The sequence below is a fragment of the Protomyctophum parallelum genome (genome assembly GCF_964188405.1).
Source record: "Protomyctophum parallelum genome assembly, chromosome: 4".
Taxonomy (NCBI): Eukaryota; Metazoa; Chordata; class Actinopteri; order Myctophiformes; family Myctophidae; genus Protomyctophum; species Protomyctophum parallelum.
This window is the reverse complement of record NC_139700.1, coordinates 37193278-37218047: the sequence shown is the minus strand read 5'-3', so window position 1 is coordinate 37218047 and position 24770 is coordinate 37193278. Positions and strand designations below refer to the sequence as shown.

The 24770-nt window shown below is 41.7% G+C and overlaps 1 protein-coding gene across 1 annotated transcript in view; it reads right to left on the bottom strand.

The window, feature by feature from the left end:
* The window catches only part of ptpn9a (protein tyrosine phosphatase non-receptor type 9a), a 36691-nt gene that overhangs the window by 9843 nt on the left and 2078 nt on the right, over positions 1-24770 (bottom strand). Inside the window, exons 2-6 of the mRNA XM_083763890.1 lie at positions 10252-10395; positions 6689-6778; positions 2401-2525; positions 671-776; positions 194-304 (exon numbers count right to left, since the gene is read on the bottom strand). Coding sequence (XP_083620016.1) covers positions 194-304; positions 671-776; positions 2401-2525; positions 6689-6778; positions 10252-10395 — 576 coding nt within the window. The remainder of the gene's footprint in view (positions 1-193; positions 305-670; positions 777-2400; positions 2526-6688; positions 6779-10251; positions 10396-24770) is intronic.

The window sequence follows — 24770 nt, the reverse complement described above, 5'->3', positions numbered from 1 at the left end:
TAGGGCCTAAATGGAGCGCAAGGACTTTGTTTTGTTGCTATCCCTTTTGAAATAAGTGTTTGACTGTACTCTGTTACCGTTTTTACATTTAACATTTTACTGAATAAACTATTCAATCAAACAATCATTCAGGAAATAAGAAACGTCAGTTAATAGAAACATGAGACATCTAGCCCCCCCTCCGGTTCCTCACCCGCTCTCTGAGTTTCTCTTTGAGCAGCAGACTGAGGAGGTTGTAGGGAACTCTGAACCAAACTGGGGCTCCAACAATCAGAACCTTCTTCAACCTGGCTGGGAACGCCCCCTGGTGGACAAAACGGAGAACACACACACAGGTTTTCATACTGGTTTTTTATTTGGTGATATACTACCAACGATCATCTAATATTTGTATGGTCAACTGGGGATAAACAAGGGGAGATTAATTCAGCATGTTCATCCTATTATACATAATTATGATCCTCATAATTAAGAATATAAACAACAATGCCCTTGAAACTACTGACGTTTGAACCATACAAAATGTGCCCATAATGTGTAGAAGTGTACTGCTAGTTTCCATTCCAAGTGATGAATTGATAATTAAGACCCCCAATTAGAGCCTGGACTAAAGCCAGAAGTTTTAATGTACTGTGTGTTTGCGTGTGAAATGCTGCCCTGGTTTTTGAACCTTGAGTAAGTTGAGGATCTTCTTGCTGAGGTCCAGCTCAAAGTTGGTGTAGTTGGAGCCAGCCATGTCGTATATGAACACCAGGCCATTCCTCTGAGTCTCAAAGCTGTGAGGACAGAATAGAGCTGTCAAGGCTTAACCCCTTGGCTTGAACCCTCTATAGGCCTACTTAGTAAAACATAGAGTTGTAACTGTACCGCTAAATAGCTACAAGCTTGTAACACGTTGTGAGCTTGTAGATCTGCTATTTTCTTTGGCTAATGTTCTCCCCTGAATATGGATGCTGGGGTTCAAGTGGTTATTAAGACACAACTGAAGAGTGTCTGCAAGTAAAAGAGTGACAAAACGTTTATTCCATAGTAACAAATACATTCTAATACAAAGACATTCTTTCCATAACATAACAGATGCAAAGGAATATAAAGAAGAAGAAAGGCTTAATCTAATCTGTGCCTGCCTGCCTGTCTGAACTACCATAATGCAATACAAATTGCAATGAGATTGAGATTTACCTTTAAAACCTCTCCTAGCGGAGATGCGTCAGGCAGAGATGCCTTGCAGGTTCAAACATCTGCCCGTCAACAAAACTATATATTTAATGGTTTTAATATACACTGGTCCCGAGTACGGTATATGCTGGGTCCGGAGTACGATTTCCGTTATGTGCAAACATGTGAAATGACAAATAAAGTGAACCTTGATATCGCCATAATAAAAGTGTTTTCAGACAGTGTTGTTCACAGCTTGGTACATAAACAAATATACAAGGTCTGCCCGCACATTTTTACCAATGAATTTCCAATTATTTTCCCAGAATATTTAACCCAATTGTTAGGCCTATATAAACAATCATTCAGCACAATAATGAGTCTCTTACTCCTATGGGAAATGCCCAAAGACAGGCAGTGTAGCAACAATAAAGCATAGAATATAGAATGGTATAATTCTTAGGGCCGGGACTAATTGCGATTAATTTAGATTAATTAACTACAGAAAAATTAATCGCGATTAACTACAGATAAATTAATCGCACCTTTTTTTTCACCGCGGAACGTTTCTCACTGGGCGCTTTTCTATAGTACTGAAAACTGGAAATAATAAAAAGTCACCCCATTTTGTGTTGCCTAGAACTGGAGGTCTGACAAAAAACAGTAACAATATGAAGTAAGTACAGCTTTGTGATGTCACTGAGATGTACTTGTTACTGTTACTATTTTTTTTTCAGACCTCCAGTTCCAGGCAACACAGAATGGGGTGACTTTTTATTATTATTTCCACAACAGGTATATTAATGACAGTAAAATGTTGAAAATGAGTGGTATCCTGTAGTCACTATTCGTTGATTCACTGGGATACCAAAAAACATTTAAAAAAAAGGTTTCTCGCTGTTCTCGGGTTGAATATTGATATGCGATTAAAATGCGATTAATCTAGATTAATTAATCGCAAAGCCTCTGATTAATTAGATTATTTTTTTTAATCGAGTCCCAGCTCTAATAATTCTATTCAAAATGTTTTGCTACAACACCTATCCCTGGGCACAGGCTCAGGCTGCAGCACGTTGAGAGCTTGTAGATCTGTTATTTTTGTCATGTCTGGTAGTACACGTTAGGCTGCAATCCCGCAGCCCGTTCGCCAGAAAAACTCACACATTACATATTTAGTGTAATGTTTTTTTATACACGTTTCGGAAAATCAATAGCCAAAAAGTGCCAGACAGTGTTGTTCACCTCTCCACAGCTCTGTCCAGGAGGTAGAAGAGAGCCTGGAGGACCACGTGGTTGCCAGTCTTGGTGGGGTGGTGGAGCTTTGCCGTGTACAGAGCAATGGAAGCCCCCGACGGGTCCCTCACACCCTGCAACACAACGCGTTAGAGATGAACACATTGGTTTGGTTTTCAACCCTTTTCATATTAATGTTTATTCGGCATTTGAGCCACGGACCACAATTTGAAAACTAAAATAATATTTTGAGATTGTTGGATAAGATTGTGTCCACAATTCCATGCTGTATTGCTGTGGTACCATTAGGAGAGATAACAGGAAAACGTTGATCAAAATAACAATTCTTCTACATTCCAGTAATACGGATGTGCAATAATTTAACTCTTGAAAGTGTAAAAGGAAACCAAATGGACCCGTCTCATTTGACCCTCTCAAGACTTAAAGATCAAATAATTAAGGTGGTAACCAACTCTCCCATCATTTAGCTGGGGACCACCAGGAACCCCCTCAAGGTGCACTTGATTTTGCTTAGTTTACAAAAAGAATAATAATAATAATGTAAAATGAAAAGTTTCTCATTACAATGAGAAATGATTAAAACAAGCATTAGTTGCAGCCCAAAAACACATCACACGCTAGCTGCTAAAGTCAACAGAACCACAGAAACCAAATGAAAGTGAATGCAGAAAGATTCATAGGTTACAAACATAATGAGTCACATGGGACCGCTTTACCATGTTGAAATTAGAGGAAGAAGCATTGTTTTGTCTTTGTTCTACAACATGGAAGGCTGTCCGCTTTCGCTCTAATGGAGACAAATGGATTCCTCGTCAGTTGCTGTGTGTAGTGAACCAACACATTATTGATCTGTGAGAGTGCTGGATTAGATCAACCCCTCAGTATCAGTTGGTAGTTCATGTGTAGTGGTTTAGATTTGGGACAGGAAAGCAGCCCAACATGATATTATTCTTGTATACTTGTCGAATACTAATAATGATAACTTTTTCCATTTTATTAATTATTTGTCAGTCTGCTTTCAGCATGCTTTTAGTCGGGCATTAAATGTGTTCCACATAAAGAATTGTAACTGATTGATTGACGAGCAATTTTAGCTGCAACAGTCTGAGGCTGGTTAGTAGTTTGTTGTTTATCTGAAGAAAATTGGGGTCAGCACCAACATTGGGGGAGTAAAATTACCACAGGGGGGCGCAGTTCTTCATGAATTATTTTAATAAACGAGTCAGGGCCCAGCAAAGTCTGTTCCCAAAGAGGCTTTAATATTTCGTCTCCACTAAGTGTTTCTTGGTCGTATACAACAATGTTGACAAGGAACTGCTATGGAGGAGATAACAGACTTCATGCTAATGAGTTCAGAGACAGGATGCTGGCACGCTGCCACAGTTTGCCTGTCTATAAGTTACCGGGAAGAGAAAATCTGTCAGAAACAGGCCAGGTTTCCCAGCTCATTGTCTCCATGACACAGCAGAGAACCAGGGATGTTTACCACATCTGTGTGGTTATTATGATATCACAGGCTACATCTGTTATCGTTTTGTTATTGATTTCATGGCATTTAAACAGTACACGACAGACCACATCCCCTTCTCTCACCCTGAATCAGGTCCTCTCTCACAACATCTTCCTCTTCAACTCAACAATTGCTTTGAGGCGGTCTACATTTGAAAATGTATTTTCCCGTATTCATGTCTGTCAACTGTTATGTACATCACAATCACATTGCACAATTGTACAATTTGTAGATGTGTTGCTTACAGTGTATTAGCACGAGTGCTATACAGTGTATTAGCACGAGTGCTAGTTTTTAACACATGTCCACAGGACTTAAAAATACGGTAACAATTTAGTTAAAAAAAAGTACAAACAAATGAATATATACTAGTGATATTTTACATAAAAATCATACCCATTACATTAACTTAAACAAAAGCATCTGTAGCATTTCTCTTTCATGTTTCTTAATCTAGGACCACAGGAATAATGTTCATTTTTTGGGTGAACTACTCCTTTAAGTGTATTAATCTAAGGGTGAGTATTAGGCTATAACATTATACAAGTAGTTTATTTTATTTTATTTGTTTTAACCTTTATTTAACCAGTAAATTGAGACTGCTTCTCTTTTACAAGTGGGAACTGACCAAGAGGCAGAAATAAAATTACACTTCAATACTACATCGTACCTATGAAATAAATACAACAAATCACCAAAATCTTAACCTTTTAGTAGGAGGGCAAAATACACAATATAAACCGAAATAATAAATGTTTAAAAGTACCTTGCCCAAAGTAAGCAGCAGCACAACAAAAGTATAAATGTGTATTCTTTCAGTGGTCAGCATGTTGCAATGCCATCCTGTAAGTTAATAAACAGGGTCTATATTAGAAGCACTTATGTCACTGTTTATTCAAGTCCAGCCAAGCCTCAAAGAGAGGATATTCCGGAAGCTTCCTTTGTAAGCAAATAATTCCCTGTTCTCTGGCACAGGGACTAAAAATACTTCAGACAGGATGTGAAGCCTGCTGCTGAGGTCTGAGAAGAACAACGTCACATCAGAGGAAGCACTATCCATGACACTGTGGTCTGACAGCCAAGGACACTGAGAGGGGAGGGAGAGAGAAGGTGAACTTTGGCTTTTTACTTAAAAGTGAAGGTTATTGTGACGCATGGGTTTGTGCGTTTGCACGCAAGCACATACGTACATGTGTGTTCTTTGCATGTGTGTGTGCTTTGCGAGTTTGCGTGTGTGTGTGTGTGTACAATTATTGGTGTTACTATAGTGGACTTTCTAATACAGTGGACTGGGGGTATGGGGTTCTGATTTCATAATGGGGGGGGGGGGGGGTGGCGAGGGAGATAGTTTCAAGATGATAGTATAAGGCAGCAATAACAACAAAAATATATAGACAAAATCAAACTAAAAAACAACAATAAACAAATAAATAGTGCTACACATATAATATAACAAGTGTGTGTGGTTTTCATTTTGGAATACTGGTCCTGTGTGTGCATGTGCGTGCGTGCGTGCGTTAACTTGGATGCAATGTGGCTGACTAAGACCAATTTGATCTGGCAGAGGGAAGGACCCTCGACTTGAGGAACTCACGTCAATAAATGAATTGATCGTTCATTCAATCAATTCTTCACTCATTCATACACAACTAGACTGTTCCAGAGGAATCATTTCCTACATAGTGCTGATGTAATCGTAGTTATTTAAATGAGCATTAGGTTCCATGGATCTGTCAAAATGTGTGGTTCTGTATATTCCAATTAAAGGTTTAACCACATAAACCCTAGCATCCCTATCATGGGGCAAACATTCGCCATCAATGACAGATCTAAATGCTTCACAACCACAGGCATTGTGAGCATGCTATTTTTGGCGTAAAGGGAATAAAGGAGAGGGCCTACTAGTACAGACCCCTGGGGGACTCCGGTCAATTAAGTATAAAGGGTTTAAGTGGTTAAGTGGCATTGTCTCTGCAACATGATCCATCCAGGTAACCAGGTACTGGTTACCAGGTACTGGATACTGCAGAGATTCAGGAGAACTGGTACCACAGTATGTCATTCTGCTGCAGGAGGTGTGTGGACATGCCATTGCCAGAGGAAGCACCAGCATGTACCACTTTTCAACCCTTTTCAGTCCATAAAGTATTCGCCATTTAAGCCACGGACCACCACTTGTTGAAATTTAACCTCTCTGACCCAAGACTATTTTGTTATTGTTGGATAATATTTTCGCACAATTCCATTTCGTATTGATGTGGTACCATAGGAAAGATAACAGGGAAACATTGATCAAAATAACAATTATTCTACATTCTCTAATTGTGTAGACTTCTTGTTAATTAGGTAATGAAGATGTTAAACAATAATTGAACTCTCGAGAGTGTATAATGAAACACGTTTAATTTTACACTCTTAAGAGTTAAATATCTATAAATAAGGGTCATCATTTAGCTGGAACCCCCTCAAGGACCACTGGTGGTCCCCGGAACCCACTGGTTGAGAACCACTCAGGTAAACACATGACTTCTGATACGAGCCACTAAGGACTGGAATTTGGGAAACGGACCAAGGGCAAACACCAGATGCACACCAACATAGGATTGGAATTTTAAAATTGTGAGCTAGTCATTAACCCTCTTGAAAGGGGGTCCAGCAAAATGTCTCCACTCAGGATATTGCTCATCTTTCTATACGCATTCTGTTCTTCACAGTTATAGAAGAACAAAGGCGGATGCGCTCAAACACACTCTCGCACGCACTTACCAGTACAGTAAACTTTCCGCTGAGCAGTTCTGATCGTAGAGGTTCTTCCTGTGGTTCTAGTCTGACGATGCCCTCCTTTAGACGAGTCTCCTGAAAATAAAAAACACAGACACAGACACACACACACACACAGACACACACACACACACACACACACACACACACACACACACACACACACACACACACACACACACACACACACACACACACACACACACACACACACACACAATGAACACGTTCTGATTCATATGTTGTCGCTCTGAAAGAGGCTAGCTGTCTATAAGAAGGTTGCTCTGTGTGTCTGTCTGGAGCTAATCTCTCAAACAGCTGGACTGATCAGTGCCAGTAGGCCACAGAATACCTCTAATGTTTTTCACACATGATTTATAATTTTTTGCAAATATTTAACTTCAATTTCAAAATGGAAGTCTTCAGGGACTCAGATTGGGCTGAAACATTGCCCAAATTCAGTCATATCCTATCTGTCATAGAAGTCGGACCTCCCAGAAGGTCTGCCTGAAGTCCAAATTCCACATTGGAGCCACGCCGTTTCCATGAGGATCCCGAGATCCACATGATTCGATTTTTATTTAAGAATTAAGATTTAACTAAAAGGTAATATGAAGTTAAATGTTCAGTTCCAGGATGGTGTTAAGATGATAATAATATACCGCCTCGGCCTGTAGCTATGGTTGCATTTTCATGGCTCCTTTAATTTTATTTTATTATTATTAACCCAGATCCTTTGTTCTAGTTGCTTATTTAAGAAGACACTTGTGGCATTTTGCCTTTACAAGATAGCAGGTCAAGTAGGGTAAAAAACAGGAAAGAAACAGGAAAGACGAGAGAGTGAAAGTTAGGGGAGCGCAAGGGAGAGAGATTAAGTGTGAGAGAACGACAGAGGAATCATTGTATCCAGTGTTGTGAACTGGATTTGAACCCACAACAATGCAGCCTGTACGTTATGCATCGTGTCCCATGCAGCTCACCAGTTCCAGCTGTCTATGTTCCAGAAATAATAATAATGTCACAAACATGTTGCCAGAGGTGCATGTTCAGCCTTCACTTTTGGAAAATGTCTGAAGACTGGAAAAGAAAACACTGTAAAAGCGAGCTACACAAATGTATTGCGTATCTGCTTTGCATTTGTGTTTGCATTGCAATTGTTAATATTCCGCAAAAATAACAGCAACAAGTTATTTATTTTCAGGGGCAATTGATCAGGATACAGTGTAGGAGAGACAGGCAGTAGGAAGGCTGAGACACTGTTGTAGGCCAGGGGAAACAGACAGCTGGAAAGCTGAGAGATGGGCCTGGCACAAGTTACCTAAGGATCTTGCTGGGGAAAAGGCGATGTGTGAATTATGGGCATCCCTTCCTGTTGTCATTCGGGATTGTCTTGACGGAACATACACAAGACTTCTCATGCTTGTCCAGAACCATTCATGGAGGAACCATCCCACTAAAGCTCAGATTTAAGGTGGCATCCCTTCCATCTCAGTTGTTGTGGCACAAAGAAGATTCTGACAAATTCTGACTATGCTTTGCAGGACAAAAAAAAGACCAGGTCATTTTGGATATTCTTCTGTGGAGAAGAGGAAGAGGAACAAGACCACTCACATTTCCAGATGTTCCAACTTTCCAAGTAGGGACACAGGACTGACTGTGAATGGACTTGGTGTGGCAATGAGCTACAGAGACACAAGCGGCTTGTGTGGCAGATCTCGAGTGCACTAAAATGATGATGTCATTCAATTCATTTGAGTCAACAATAATGTGGGAACACAACCTGACAGGAAAAAAGGGTCATATTAGTCTGTCTGCCTACTTACACTAGCCTACCAGTACAAGATATCCCTTCACACAGCTGACTCAACTGAATGGAGTCAGGAGTTAGGCTACTGCTAAAGAGCAAGTCTCAAGAGCCATTGATCATTCATTTGAATCAGCTGTGAGGAAGGAGATATTTAGGGTAAGTAGGCAGACTAATGTGATGAGACTGATGACCCTTTTTGATTCATGTCAGGTTGTGTTCCCACATTATTATTGACTGACACGGATGACTGAGAACAGGAAGTGATGCCCAGAATGTATGCAAGGCATCATGGGACACTGGAAACCCGTGTATAGGAGACAGACATTAGGAAAGCTGAGAGGGAAACGGTGTCGGAGAGAAAGATAAGGTCTGTTCATACTAGACAGTTTTACACCAATTAACTCAGCTTGACTTTGTGAGTTTGAATTGAAGTTCATCTTGGAGTCACCAAGTTGCCTCATAAAATATTTCAAACTGTCATAGTCAGTCACTGGAGGTTTTTAAGTATGTATGAGTGAAATATCCCTTTAACCCATTCAGGACGGGAACCCCTTTTGGTGTTTTAAGCATTATGTTTTACTTTAGCAAAAAAAAAAAAAATGTGAAAATGTGGCACGAATATTTGAATATATATTATTTCAGAGCGAACATTTTTAACTCAAATCTTTGAGTTAAGGGGGGGGGGGGGGGTCCCTGGAACAAAATATTTTCAGATGGGGGTCGGTGGCCAATTACATAATTTTGGGGGTCCTTGACATGAAAATGTTTGAGAATGACTGCCATAGAAACATAAGTTTTCCAGAAAACTGTTGAAGGCATTTGTATAATCGACCCTCAGGTCGATTCCCTTCCTGGAGGAGAGGGAAGTCTGGAGCTCTCTGGTGGAGCTGTTGCCCCCACGACCTGACTAAGCGGTTGAAGATGGATGGAGGGAGCTACTGAGCTCTGTAGATTTCAATTCACCGCTCAGTATAAACAGATTATATTCACATCAAACTGCCCATTATAAAAATGCCCTTTAAAGTTTTCTGAAAAACTTTTATTCCAAAAAAAAAAAAGGAAAATTGCTAATGATATATATAGCAACAACTAAAATGACACAGAGGCGTTCCTGGCTTGAAAGGTAGAACAACGTATAGTTGTAACAGTTCTAAATAGAAATACCATGTTAAAAAAGGGACATTTCACATGATCACTCACGCAATCTCACATACTGTATAACTAAAAGGGTGAACCTGGCCTGTACTCAGGACAATTATTCCATGTACCGTAGTGTTAAATAGGGCTCAGTGAAATAATGGCAATGAGATTTGCCTGAGGGAGAATCTTAAGTTGCATGCAGATCATAGAAAATGTGTGTGTGTGTGTGTGTGTGTGTGTGTGTGTGTGTGTGTGTGCGTCTGTGCGTGAGTGCATGCTACATCTGCTTTGGTCATCTGTAACTGGACCGGCTTCTCTCCAACTGATAGAAAGAGATGCATGCTGGGATACCTGTAAGAGCCTTGTCTGTTCCTGGTTTATCTATTTACTCTTTACTTCCCTGAACTCAAATTTGATTTACAAAGACGGATATCTTACACACACACACACACACACAGTCAATCACACAGTCACACACACACACACACACACACACACACACACACACACACACACACACACACACACACACACACACACACACACACACACACACACACACACACACACACACACACACACACACACACACACACAGTACCCTGTAGCTGTGGAAGAGCTCAATGGCTCGCAGGACATCGAATTTGCGAGCCATGAGGAACTTGACAGCGAGATCCCAGGACAGAGGAGAGACTCCATGCTGACTGGTCCACTTGTTGATCTCCTCCAGGAACTGTTTTGTGGCCTGAGACAGAAGACAGACAGACATAACATTACATTAGGTACTCAACTTAACCAGTAACAAGTCCTATTTAGCTTATAGATCTGCTTTTTTCTGAAAATAAAAAAATATATATGAACTTTTTTTTTAAACGTTTCTTCACCTATAAACAACGTGCCCAAAATAGGAACGCCTGGTTAATTACACACACATCTGTATACACTCACCAACATACACACAAAGTATGTTGTCCTTACGTACAGTAAACACACTCTATACTCCCACTCTGTATACACTGACAAACACACATTCTCTAGTACCATACAGTATAAACAGTATGCAGTGTCATACACAATATGCCAGTGGTTCCCAAACTTTTTAGCTCAAGACCCAAAAGAGAAATTTTACGTTTGCCCAGGAAAAGAAAAAAAAGAAAGAAAACATTGAATTTCTAGAGTACTACAGACGAATAACAGTTTAATATCAGTCCACACTAATTATCCATAATGTATACACGAAGGGATCAGGACAACTAGGCCTTTTCGTGGAGGTGTCAGAATGACATTTGGACTAAAACTGTTATTCGTCTATAGTACTATAAATGTTTCCTTTTTTGGAAAACATTTTTTGAAAATGTTTTGAAATAATATTAAAAACATGATGCCGAAAGCAAAAAAAATAAAGTGACACATTAAAATGGGTCCAGAGTCTCCCGACCCAGTGTTTGGGAACCAGGGAACCATTATACACTGTGTAGTTGCAGACTCACAGAAACATACAAACACACACACACACTGTATTCCCATGATGAGGCCATTGGAGGCAGGGAGGAAGTGAAACCAGCTTCAAAATTCAATCCATCCTGACAGGAAGTGCCACATAAGACCTGCTGATAGCTGACACTCATGTGTTCATGGGACCGGATGACCTACATGCCTCTGTGTGTGTGTGTGTGTGTGTGTGTGTGTGTGTGTGTGTGTGTGTGTTTAACATCCATGACAAACACCATTCAGTGAGCTGAGCATACACATCCCTATCCATATGGTGTGTGAGTGAGAGCGTGAGAGATGGCGAAACACACACACAGGTAACAAGACAACTCACCCCTTTTTCGTTTTCCTCCCGGAATTGTCCCCAGTGAGGGGTGGGAGAGGCTGGACGGCAGACAGCTGGACTTTGAATTTCTCTAACTATAAACTTTCACGACAGCAGACTGTACAAATATAATTTATGTAAAGTTACAGTGAAGTCGGTTCACGGAAGTTATTGTAGGCTATGTGGGGAATATCTGACGAGGTACCATTTGATTGGGAAAAAGCTTACATATACCAATTAATTATACTAAATTGTTTATAGGGTAAATATAAGTAAAATGATATGGCCTTTCGATAGGAGTATCTTTTTATGTTATCCCCCCTCACTGGGGAAAAACGGGCAAGCACCGGGGTGAGTTGTCCAGTATCCCCGGCCCCCCAGGGCGGGGATATGTGTGTCAGCTCATATCATGAGAGTGAAGATGCCATGGCACAGCTACGCCTGCTATCAATTGTTTGGGTACAGAATGGATATGACCCAAGCAGCTTCTCTCATTGTGGTCAATGGTGCATTTATATAGCGCTTTTATCCAAAGCGCTTTACAGAGATTGTGCATTAAATTCACCCATTCACACACACATTCATACACCGATGGCAGAGGAAACCATGCAAAGCACCAACCTGCACATTGGGAGCAATTAGGGGTTCAGCATCTTGCTCAAGGACACTTCGACACCAACTCTGAGGGGAGCCCGGGATCGAACTGGGAACCACATGGTTCCCATCCAGCAAGGCAATCTCAAGGCCACAGCCACCGCTGTGAGTAATGAGTATAATATGGTCTGATCCAATCTCTGTGTTCATGGCATAACTACTTTACGACCGAACCGATCTGTGCGTCAAACGTACTTCTCCCAATGATATGTGATTAAAGCACATCGCCACCATCTTTCTGACATAAATTACAGATCGGGCCGATTTATTATCAAAATTCTAAAGAGAGCGTTTACATTTTATATACACACCTGAAAGAAACAAAGAAAAAAGCCAGATAAATATAAACTCTAGAGATATGCCCTCTCAGCCAGCTGGTTCTGGGACTAACAAACAGACACAAGCAGAGTGACCCAAACCTCACTGGACTAAACCAAATTATAAGAAAACAATGACACAGGAAAGAATCAACCCAAAACCTAATTGGAATTCTATTTAGCCCTAAATAATAAATACACAGTGGCAGAATATGTGAGCACTGTAACTGTAACTTATCGAACACGACCAAAAACGTTGATATGTACAGACTGTGAGCTTAGTGTAGCGATCGAGAAAGCTGCCACAGACAGATCTGGGTCTGAAGAGAAACTTGCAGAATGTGCACCCACTGCACACAACACCAGATGAGGTGGAAAATGAGCTGCACTTCTAAACCTCCCATCTGTTCCAAGACATCAGAAACACATACTTCCACAGATTACAATTTAAACAACTAAAGAGTTTGAAAACTCTGCAGTGAGGGAATACAGCAATGTGCAAACATGGCAGCATTCGTGACCTATACAGCTTAAAGACTACTAATCATGTGTGTATTCCTCTGTGTGTGTAAGCACTCTTTACATCTGTAATATTCTCCTTTCACCAGTTAGTTCAAATATTTGATTGAGTTGCAATGGGATACAACTCCATTTACATGATTTTATTCTATCTTAATTGTATATACAATTCTTAGTTTTGATTGTTTTATTTCCCACTTTGGCAATGTAATATGATTCCCATGCCAATAAAGACCCATTGAATTGAAAGAGAGACACACACACACACACACACACACACACACAGAGAGAGAGAGAGAGAGAGAGAGAGAGAGAGTGTTCAGTATTTTCATTAAAAAAGACAGAAGGAAATTAAGCTGAGAGAGACTGTGTATGGGAGCCAGAAGATAGAAGGTTTTGCTGGGATCTGATCCCAGACTGGCAGGCTAAATGCATAGAACATTGTTGTGATCATTATCATTTTTGTACTTTTCTTTTTGTCTGGTTTGTATGTCGACCTGACTGCGAGTTATCGCCGTGCAAACTAAGGGTCCCTAATAAACTAAAGATGTATCCTAGTCGATGGACCCACAGTCACACAACAGACACAACACACCGTCGCCGCTCTGCCCACGCAGGATGTAATTATGGTGCTGGGAGAGGGGGAGGGGGGGGGGGGGTTTACTCTCTGCCACTATCTGTGTGGGAACATACAAAGAGCTATTGTTCTATCATGGATCACAGGAGCGCTGAGACATGAAATAGGAGCGATACACAAGCTAAAGTGGAGGGGCTATAGGCCTGTCATAACCACCTGATCGCAATTATTTTTGCATAATTGTCAATATCATTTCCATTCATCTGTATAAATTAATCTGCTGATAAATGAATACATTTTCAAATATTTCCAAAATTGCGGATCCTCCCCTCCACGGGGACCGCATGTAAATCTGACAGAGCATTAGTTCGACATGCGGACGCATGTCGGACTAGCGCCTGCTCCCGTGCTTGCGGTTATGGTTAGTTTAGGGTTTGAGGTGCGTTGTTGTTTGTCGGACCAATGACTATAGTCTAATTAACGTACTGCACCCATCATCCACTTGTATTGAGCTTGGGCCCATATTCAGCTTTTGAATAGGCAAGGCACCACGTTGGTAGAGCTTCCTCTGGTTGAGTATACTGCACTGACCTTGGAAAAGTAAACTTGACGATATATATATATATATATATATATATATGTGCAGCGTTGTTTAATCCTGTACCATACACACATTTTGATTTGAGTGACTCGATCTTTCCTCAACTTTGAGCCACTTAAAGCTATTGAAATAGTAAAGACAGGTACAGTAGGCTCATGGTTTAACGCAAAATAAAATCTCACGACTGAAGAAATATCTAAGGCCAAGTCCTATTATGCGTTTTGTGAAACAGTTTATCAAGCTTTAAGGGCTGTTGTATAATTGCAATATTACAATTATATTATATATTAGAATATTACACTTCTGTGTAACTCGACCTGCGTGCAAGTTCCTACGGCACTGCAGGCGTGCATTAATGGCGATAAAGAACACCCTCTCGTGTAATATCGCTTAAGTAGACTACTACTACATGCTACTCACATGAAACATGACTGTAGCAAGCAAGACTATAGGCATTTGGTGCTGAGAATTATCAATATAGTAGACGGCTGTAGCTTAATCTGTTGATATAAAAAAAGATGAGATCGAATGGTCTTCTGCTGCGGAAACAGTTATGAAAGCTACCATTTACAGACATCATTCATTATCACAGGGGATGATGCGTGGGTTAACAGAGACGACTGGACGTGCTGCTTTCCCTGCACCCTAAAATCTCCTCATGTCCATTAGGTTTTTCTTTTCTAAAACAGTCCCTTAATTAAATAAAATTAAGTTCAGCTGTGCAGTCAGTGGTACAGTCTCAAATACACCAGCACATTGCCTGCACCATTTCGTATACATCTGAACGGGGCATCAGAAATATCGAATTACATTCACCAGCAAAAAATGAAGAGTATTGCAATTGGATTGGAACATCAGCATTTCAATCTAGATACTATAGATCTGTCCAGCAGCCCACCCTCACTTGCACACACATGCATTTCAGAAACCTTTTATACCACTTGGAAATTATTATCTTCGTTCGTTATTTTTCATTTTCGTTTATTGTTTTTATGTATTTTGTTGTTAGCATCCAATCTGTATGATTAGGTTATCAAATTATTGATGTACACCGTCATGTATGTAAGTCTGTCTAGTGTTGTCCTTGTGTCTGTCAGAAAACCCTCAAAATAAATGATAAAAAAGATACTATACTGTATATCTGACCTCTTTATACTAACAGTATACATTTTCAGGTTGAGATACCAATCTCGTTTTGGGGGGGCAGGGGGTTCCTCTTCCTGATTGAAGTTAATTTGTAACCCACATGAAGAGACACAGGTCAGTTACTGAGTAAACTCTATAGCATACTACCAGCAGAATATACTCTCTAGCATATTACTAGCAGAATATAGAGGGGTTTAACAATAAACATCAACTTTAACTAAAACAAACGTGTTATTGTGGATGTGTTATAGGCAACAGTTGTCTGAAATAGCAAATAATTGCATATCTAAGATCACAACTCGTCTTGATATGATGAATTGAATCGATAGGACCTGGACCACAATGGAAACAAGCCTATTTGCGATATCTTCTTAGCATCATTGTATAATCGTACCACTGTACTTCTTGCAAACTGTATAAAATATTCAATCATTCAATCGAAACAAGCTTGTAGATCGCCTGTTTTTACCATTCGTATATATAGATGGTTCAAGTTCATGCAACTAGTGGCCACCTACTACCCTGACAATATGACCGCAGATATGGTGTCTGTCTTGAACAAACATGAACATACAAGGCACCGGCGCTGAGAGGAGGTGGTGGTAGAATTGATTAGCTTTCAAAAGCAGTGGCAGCGTCTGCATGGGAAGACAGGAAGAAGTCAGTCAGCCACTGGGAGTCCGCGACTCCTGAGGAATACTAAAACGATCGCTGATGATGAAGCCGAGCTTGAAAGACAGGATGTCAGTGTCTGCGGTTCAGGAGAGAGAGAGCGTTCAACACAGCAGGGATTTGTCCTCCTATCGCTGCAGTTTCTTTTCAGATGATTTAACATGCAGGGGCTGACATGAGGTTGCCTATAGCAGCCCTGTGGGTTAGTTCAGTACCATTTGTGGTTGAGATTTCTGGTTTATTTGAATGAGATTTGACTTTGATTTCTGGTCGACAAGCCGCTTCCTTCAAATCTGAGCCAAATGCTAATTAATGACATTACGGCATTATTTTATGGCTGATTATCATGGTGACATTGTTAAACTCACCCTGGCTGGTAGCATTAGTGGCTGCCAGATAAATGTGACCCACCAAAAATAATCATATTTGAACTGGGGGTCCCCCCCAACCTGACTTTTTCTTTTGTATAAAAAATGTCTTAAAGGCCCTTAAATTGTCATTGTCACTGTCATGTGGGGTTCTCCACATTGCCATATTAGCATTCTCAAAGCTTGGTAACATAATACTTTTAACTCTCCCTTTAATGGACAATAAATAGACCAGTCCAAAACTGATGATTGATAGCCGGCAGGAACCAAATGGACCCTTCATGTGTCTGGAACAGCAAGTGAACAGATGGAGGGTCCATTTGTACACTTACTAACACTGAGCATTTTACAATGTAGATTGGGGTCTACCAAATGGGGGCCAGTGGCCTAATAATGCACATGAAACTGAGGGCCCTTGAAATTAAACAGGTTGAGAATCACAGTCACTGCACTACAGTACAATGAGTTATGCAGATTTAGCATCTTTGGCACTAGAAGGAATGGTGTTTGACTTGTGCTTGGGCTACAACCCTGGCAGTGTTATAGCCATTACTAAGCTACAGCATCCTGTCCTACAAGGCCAGCAGAAAATGCAGTAATTGAACGCATGAGTGCTGAAAATGAGAAAAGTGTATTTCCTGTATGGCCACATTCATTATTAGCACAAAAGTACAAAGTACATAATTTAGCAGTCAGTCATCACTTCCAAACTCTAGTTGCCATGACCTGTGAACTTTAAAGACACAAAATGTATTTGTTTTAACTTTGCAGAACAGAAGAGCATATCCTATTCCTCTGCCAATATCACCAAAGACAACTTCCCATCACAGTGTTTTCAGGTACTCTTGGGTTTCCAAGATCTTTCTCCTTATGACAGCTGCTCTCTCTGCGTGTGCGTGCTCCTTGTAAGGAGTGCTTGTGGGTGCCGGCCAATGACCCCGTGTTCCTGGAGGGGCTGAGTCTTGTTTGGTTTCTCTGTGCTGTGGGGTTGATATCCGCCCGGCGGATGGATTGAGTCACGACTCACAACTGACTGTTTTCTCCAGCAAGAACACACTGCCGAGGAGTGCCGCTTTCCATTCCCCATGAGCAAGGCACTTGCAGTAAACTCCAACTGATAGTGGGGAAGGTCAGAGGGCAACCGTAGAAGACTGTGGTTGTACTGGGCAGCTCCTAGTAACCATCCGTAGAAGATTGGGGTTGTACTGGGCAGCTCCTAGTAACCATCCGTAGAAGATTGGGGTTGTACTGGGCAGCTCCTATACCAAACGTAGAAGACTGGGTTTGTACTGGGCAGCTCCTATACCAAACGTAGAAGACTGGGTTTGTACTGGGCAGCTCCTATACCAAACGTAGAAGACTGGGTTTGTACTGGGCAGCTCCTATACCAAACGTAGAAGACTGGGTTTGTACTGGGCAGCTCCTATACTAACCCTGTAAACATGACTCTCGTATTCATACGAGAGTCATGACGCAACTTCACCCTGGTTTTTGCAGACGCTACATTTACAAATAATTAAAATATATAAACATTCGCATTTCAAATATAAAGTACTCACAAAGTGTCCCACGGGTGTTAGTTAGTAACAGCGCCAGCGATTAGAATTTCTGCATCCCGCGTTGTTTAATAAAAAGCATTTTTATCCGAGGTGTTGTTTTGCCATTGGCTTTCAACTACGCGCCCCTATCGGTCGGGAGGAGGGTGGCACTCGATATAGGTACGCTGACCGCCCTGCCAATACAGACTAATAGGCGAGTGCGCTCCCGGTGTGCAACTGTGGATTTCCCAAACGAACCCCGTTTGAAAAAAGTAGCCGGAGAGCTCGGACAAAAATGCTTTTTATTAAAGAACGCGGGACGCAGGAATTCTAATCGCTCGCGCTGCTACTAACTAACACCCGTGGGACACTTTGTGAGTACTTTATATTTGAAATCTGAATGTTTATATATACGGAAATCTTGTAAATGCAGCGACTGCAAAAAACAGGGCAAAGTTACTGCATGACTGTCATGATAATTATCATGGCAGTCATGTTCCAGGGCTACTCCTATACCAAACGTAGAAGACTGGGTTTGTACTGGGCAGCTCCTAGTAACCATCCGTAGAAGATTGGGGTTGTACTGGGCAGCTCCTATACCAACGGTAGAAGATTGGGGTTGTACTGGGCAGCTCCTATACCAACGGTAGAAGATTGGGGTTGTACTGGGCAGCTCCTATACCAACGGTAGAAGATTGGGGTTGTACTGGGCAGCTCCTATACCAACCGTAGAAGACTGGGGTTGTACTGGGCAGCTCCTATACCAACGGTAGAAGATTGGGGTTGTACTGGGCAGCTCCTATACCAACGGTAGAAGATTGGGGTTGTACTGGGCAGCTCCTATACCAACCGTAGAAGATTGGGGTTGTACTGGGCAGCTCCTATACCAACGGTAGAAGATTGGGGTTGTACTGGGCAGCTCCTATACCAACCGTAGAAGATTGGGGTTGTACTGGGCAGCTCCTAGTAACCATCCGTAGAAGATTGGGGTTGTACTGGGCAGCTCCTATACCAACCGTAGAAGATTGGGGTTGTACTGGGCAGCTCCTATACCAACCGTAGAAGATTGGGGTTGTACTGGGCAGCTCCTAGTAACCATCCGTAGAAGATTGGGGTTGTACTGGGCAGCTCCTATACCAACGGTAGAAGATTGGGGTTGTACTGGGCAGCTCCTATACCAACGGTAGAAGATTGGGGTTGTACTGGGCAGCTCCTATACCAACCGTAGAAGATTGGGGTTGTACTGGGCAGCTCCTATACCAACGGTAGAAGATTGGGGTTGTACTGGGCAGCTCCTAGTAACCATCCGTAGAAGATTGGGGTTGTACTGGGCAGCTCCTATACCAACCGTAGAAGATTGGGGTTGTACTGGGCAGCTCCTATACCAACCGTAGAAGATTGGGGTTGTACTGGGCAGCTCCTATACCAACGGTAGAAGATTGGGGTTGTACTGGGCAGCTCCTATACCAACGGTAGAAGATTGGGGTTGTACTGGGCAGCTCCTAGTAACCATCCGTAGAAGATTGGGGTTGTACTGGGCAGCTCCTATACCAACCGTAGAAGACTGGGATTGTACTCGCCAGCTCCTAGTAACCAACCATAGAAGACTACGAGTGAACAGTTGGCAGAATTACAGTACATTTCAAGCACAACTCAATGCAAAAAACTGTTAACTGTTAAAGGTAGTGTAGACAAGTTTCCTGTGTTTGTACACAGAAGTGATTGAGTGTTTCCAAACAAATTCAAATCTAGCTCCACCCCCCTCCCCCCGTCATTCTATTGGCTGAGCCAGGTCACTTCAGGCTATGGGGTTGTTGTTGCTGCTGGGAGGGACGCTATGGATATTGCACTCGTATGGCTAAATATGACATTAACAAATTATGAATTTCTATCGATATCATAGTTACAACAATGACATTGAGTTGACATGTTTTTTTAAGGGTAACTGTAGCATAATCACAATATCACAAGACTGACACGACGAGTCCCGCAAATGAGGAAGTAGGAAGTAGTGGAGGAGACTCACTGGCTCTCAATTCAATTATCTTTTATTTGTAATCGTGCATATAAAACATATTGCCCCTCAAATGCCCCAGCCACTACAGCATCGTTCATGTGAACTACTTTGTCCACGGTTATTTATTGCAATGAAGAAAGATCGCTATGATGATCCGCGACGGCTTGTCACTGTTGGCGAGCACGGGTTGAATGCTTGCATGCTTCAAGCCGGCCGGACCACCCAACCATGCGCTATACATAGCGATTCTCATAATTTCAATAGGCTTACATATTAAATCATAAACATACTATTTCACATGCAATGGTGAAACTAAGATATAGGGATAATATTATACATTACAATGAAATCGCATCGCGTTTTCATTATAATACTGCTGGGTTGAACACACCGTCACAGCCTCGGGCTGCAATTGGCTAAAAGTTTAAATCCCCTCCGACGTCCCGAGTAGTAAACTGTAGTGGATATAAACAGTGCATTCAGCCAGAGGGGGCCAAAGGGAGAGTGTGCTGTTGCAGGAGAACACCTCAGCATCATAATAAAGGGAAAGATAGAGGGAAAAAAGGCCAACAAAATATATATATTTTAGATTTTGGCTGGAAACTTGTCTACACTACCTTTAATAAAGCACTACACTCGTTTACCTTGTTCAATTCATCATAACATTTAGAGACATACAAATATACACTTCTAAATAGCCAAAACACAGGAAATCATCATCATAAAAGGAGGTAAAAGGTAAAAGAAAACATATACAGTACGGTGAGGGGAAAAGGGGATTCAGATTTTACGAATTGCAGCCATCCGTAGGTGCCCTTTGAGAGTGGTTTTGAAGGAGTCAAGGGATTTGCATGTCTTAATGACCGCTGGTAGGGTGTTCCACATGTTGGTGGCATAAGGTGGCATAATACTGGGCAGCAGAATTGTGTACAATGTAACACAACGGTTGGAAACAAGCCCCTCAAGGCTTTTTGGATTATCCTTTTAGCATAGCTTTTTTGACTGCACTGTACCGTTTATGAACTTGCTAATAAAGTATGCCATCAACCAACCAATAGCTCCAACCACTGTTTGGAGCAGAATGATTAACAAAGAATAGTGCTAAAAGCATGAAGTTGTGCCAGTGCCATCATACACTAACAATCAATCAATAAAAAAGTAAAGAAAACAAATTATTCTGTCCGAAATATAGGCAGTGTACAGTTTGTTTACAAAGATCTTCCAACTATTTTCAGGATTAATCTCAGTGACAGTGAGTGAATGTGTCCTGTTTTACAGTAAGTCCTTCAGCCACTACTATGCCCACTAACTGCAACTCCCAAGTTCTTGTAAATTAACGATGAGTCAGTTTGTGGACACTGCTGATGGGCTCTTTCACTCTTTACAATGCGTTCCTTCCAGATTGCCTTCGCTTGCTTACTGATATCACCTCATGCCCTCACTGAAGTTAATTACATATCGTTGCTGTCTCCATTTGCTTACTCCATTTTTGAGGCTTTAGATATTTTTTCCGTAAATCAGTGCGATTGAACACCCTTTATGTCTGTGTGTTATTTCAAAAATATTGAATCAATGAGAAGTAGTAAAAAAAAAATTGGACAAAACCTCTTAACTCCATTGGACCCTCACAATGTCTGCTAAAGCAACCAACTCCACCACCTCTCCCCATCTCATGCAAGTAATTGACAATATATAAAGTCACAAGTTCACAACACCAACCTTGGTGAGGCACAATTGTTTTGTTTTCAAAACACAAGGATTTTTTATTATTATTTCCTGAAAAATGTATATTTTTCATTTCCTGAAAAATGAACATTTTGGAGTTGGGTGGTTTCTTCCAGACAGCAGCGATATCATATTCTGCAGTCGTCTCCTGGCGTTATTACTAGAGGGTTGTTGAGTCGACGGTGGCTCATTGATGCATTGATTAGGTCAGTTACGGTAATGCAAAATAAAAGAACACTGAGTAATAATGCCCCTACGGTAATGCCCACCACTGGTGCCCAGAAATGAGTAACGGGCAGGCTCTCAGACACGTGGTGCAAGCTAGAGAAACACCTTCTGTGAATTTTCAAATAGAACATCTGTTGAACAGCTGATTACACTCATTATTCCTCCCTATGAAGGTACGAATACCAGAGCACTCGCCAGTCGGCACCTAAACATAACCTCAGTAAAACAGTGCCAAAACCCAACCTTATTCCTGAACAGGTAAACTTTACTTAACCTCAGTAAAAATAACCAACTCTAAACTTATTTCTAACCTTATCCTCAGTAAAACAAATACAAGAACCGCCTGGGGCGAGCGGTCCGCGGAATGAATGGGGCATATATATATATATATATATATATATATGCATTTTGCTGTGTATGCTTCGACGAAGCCTATTTTGCTGGCGAAACGCAGCAAAATGAAGCATTGCTTCTTGTCCACGAGCATCTTTTTGGAGTGTGTGTGGTCCCTTCCTTTCCTACTTTTTTCTCTGGTTTTCATATATATATATATAGTTTCATAAATTGAAATTATGTAGTGGGGGTCCCTGCTTCATCTCTCTCACTTGCAATAATGCAATATGCTTATCAAGCAGAAGAAAAACAAAACATGAAAATATTGATTTTATATGGAACAATCACGTGTTGTTGAAGTTCACATACATATTTGTGCACATGGTATGATACCTCATACCCAACACAATTTTTATTATTACTAACATTGAAGAATTATGTCGATCGACTAATCAATTATTTTTCCAATTATTTCACCCCTGTACTGTGGTCTGCTAGTGCCTATGGTGTATCTATTTTCTTATCAATGCCATGCTGCTTCATAGACTACAATAGCTCTGCTGTTGCCAAACAGCTTTGAAGTGGAGCTCAGCTCACTCAGTCCTATTTGGCACCAGTCAATAGCAAAACAGGAAGTTCATAACGTCACTCTATACAGCCCCCCCCCCCCCCACACACACACACACACACACACACCTCTTTGCCTGCCTCTTCCCCCACTTTCGCTCTCACTCACTTCCTGGGAGTAGACAAAACAGGAGAGCTCAGAGCCGCACACGCACGCATGCACGCGCGCACACACACACATTCTCTCTCTCAAAAAAAGTGTGCAATCTCTTGCACACACACACACACACACACCCCTCCCCCAGTTTAGTGGGAATGCTTTTAACAGCTGCTTTTAGAATGAAGTTCTACCATGCTGTTGGGGGCTCCCAGGAGAGCAGCGCGTGCACATACACACACACACACACACACACACACACACACACACACACACACACACACACACACACACACACACACACACACACACACATATACAATGTAATAAGTGCCTCGTGCCCAGCTAGAACTACTATGTGCACGCACACGCGCACACACACAATGATTCTAACCTCCTCACCCCCAACATGGAAGGGGGGTGGGGGGTTATAAGTGTGTCCAGTATCCTAACAGGGCTGAAGACGAACCCGACACAGGAAATGAAGATATATAACTTTCTGCTGGCTAGATGAAGAGAGAAGAGGAGAAATAGAAAGGCCAGAGATACATGACGGGGTGTCCACACAAAAAGAGTGAACACAGAGGTAATTTAAAAGCAGTAGGCTACTATAGTCCTGGCTTTTTATCAGATTGTTAAAGTCTACTGGCCTCGTCTAATGTTAAAACACTTAGTTTCAAGTACCTTGCATCCCTATTTTGTGTGGGAAATCACACGACGAAATGTAAGAGAGAGAGAGAGAGAGAGAGAGAGAGAGAGAGAGAGAGAGAGCGTGAGTGAGTACAGACTGGGAAATGGTTTACTCAAAACTCCTGCAATTAATAATTATATCACATCCACAAATCCAATGTTCTCTGGGATTAATATAGCAAGTGGTTCTTTAGAGTTTAGATGGTCAGCCAAGGTTCCTTGGGGGTTGTTTTTGTTCCCCACATAGTCTCACATAGCCAGTCAACTATTCCACAATCTTTGAATGCTATATACCGGTAGTCTGGAACTACACCGAAATCAGAGTAATGAAGCTGCCATTATGCGCGCCAGCCAGGAGCTAGGCTCGACCGACTGGGGGGACCTCCGCCCCAGGGAGACTGACGGAGCTGTCGACTACCTAGGTTAAGGTCTGTGCTGCCCAGGAACATACTTGTAGGGGTTACCCATACACACCGCTGCCAGCCTGCCACCAATGTAGCCTCGGCCGAGAGGCTAAACCAGGTTCCCCATTTCAAAGGCACAGTATGTTACCAGTCGACTAAAGAGCCATGGCCAGATAGGCAAGTAGTAACGCAGCACCGTATAGCCTACAATATTTTAAAATACTTTTGCATCTGGGTGAGAAACTCAATACAAGTGGAGGAGAGGAGAAACCCTTAGATACATACATATCTAAGGGTTTGAGGTCAGATGTAGAGTTGCTGGCTAATATTGATGACATAAGGGATTTCCATACATGGGCTTAACTGCAACAGCAGGTCACATTTACTATGACATCTCCACATCTCCATCCCTGATGATGTCACGAGACCTGGGCACCATATATGGGGTCTTACCTGGGGTGACCACCCAACCAACCACTGACGGGAAATGTGACCTGCGGTCGCAACAAAAGCCACCAGATTAGCATTTGAATGCCTGAACGGAGGTAAAAGGGGACAGGCAACATCCACCACCCCCGTAAAGGTGTGACAACGTGACAGGACAGTCATGGGGAGGGAAGCTCAGGGGCCCAATTTGTGTTCCCATTTCTTCATGGGTGCACCCTAGCACCCACATAGATAGCCACTGCGGTGACGTCTCTATATAGAACTCTATGGCTAGATTTCATACAGTCAATGCAGCATGGTCCGTGTTTGGGATTTCAATAATTGGGTCTTATCAGTACAGTCAC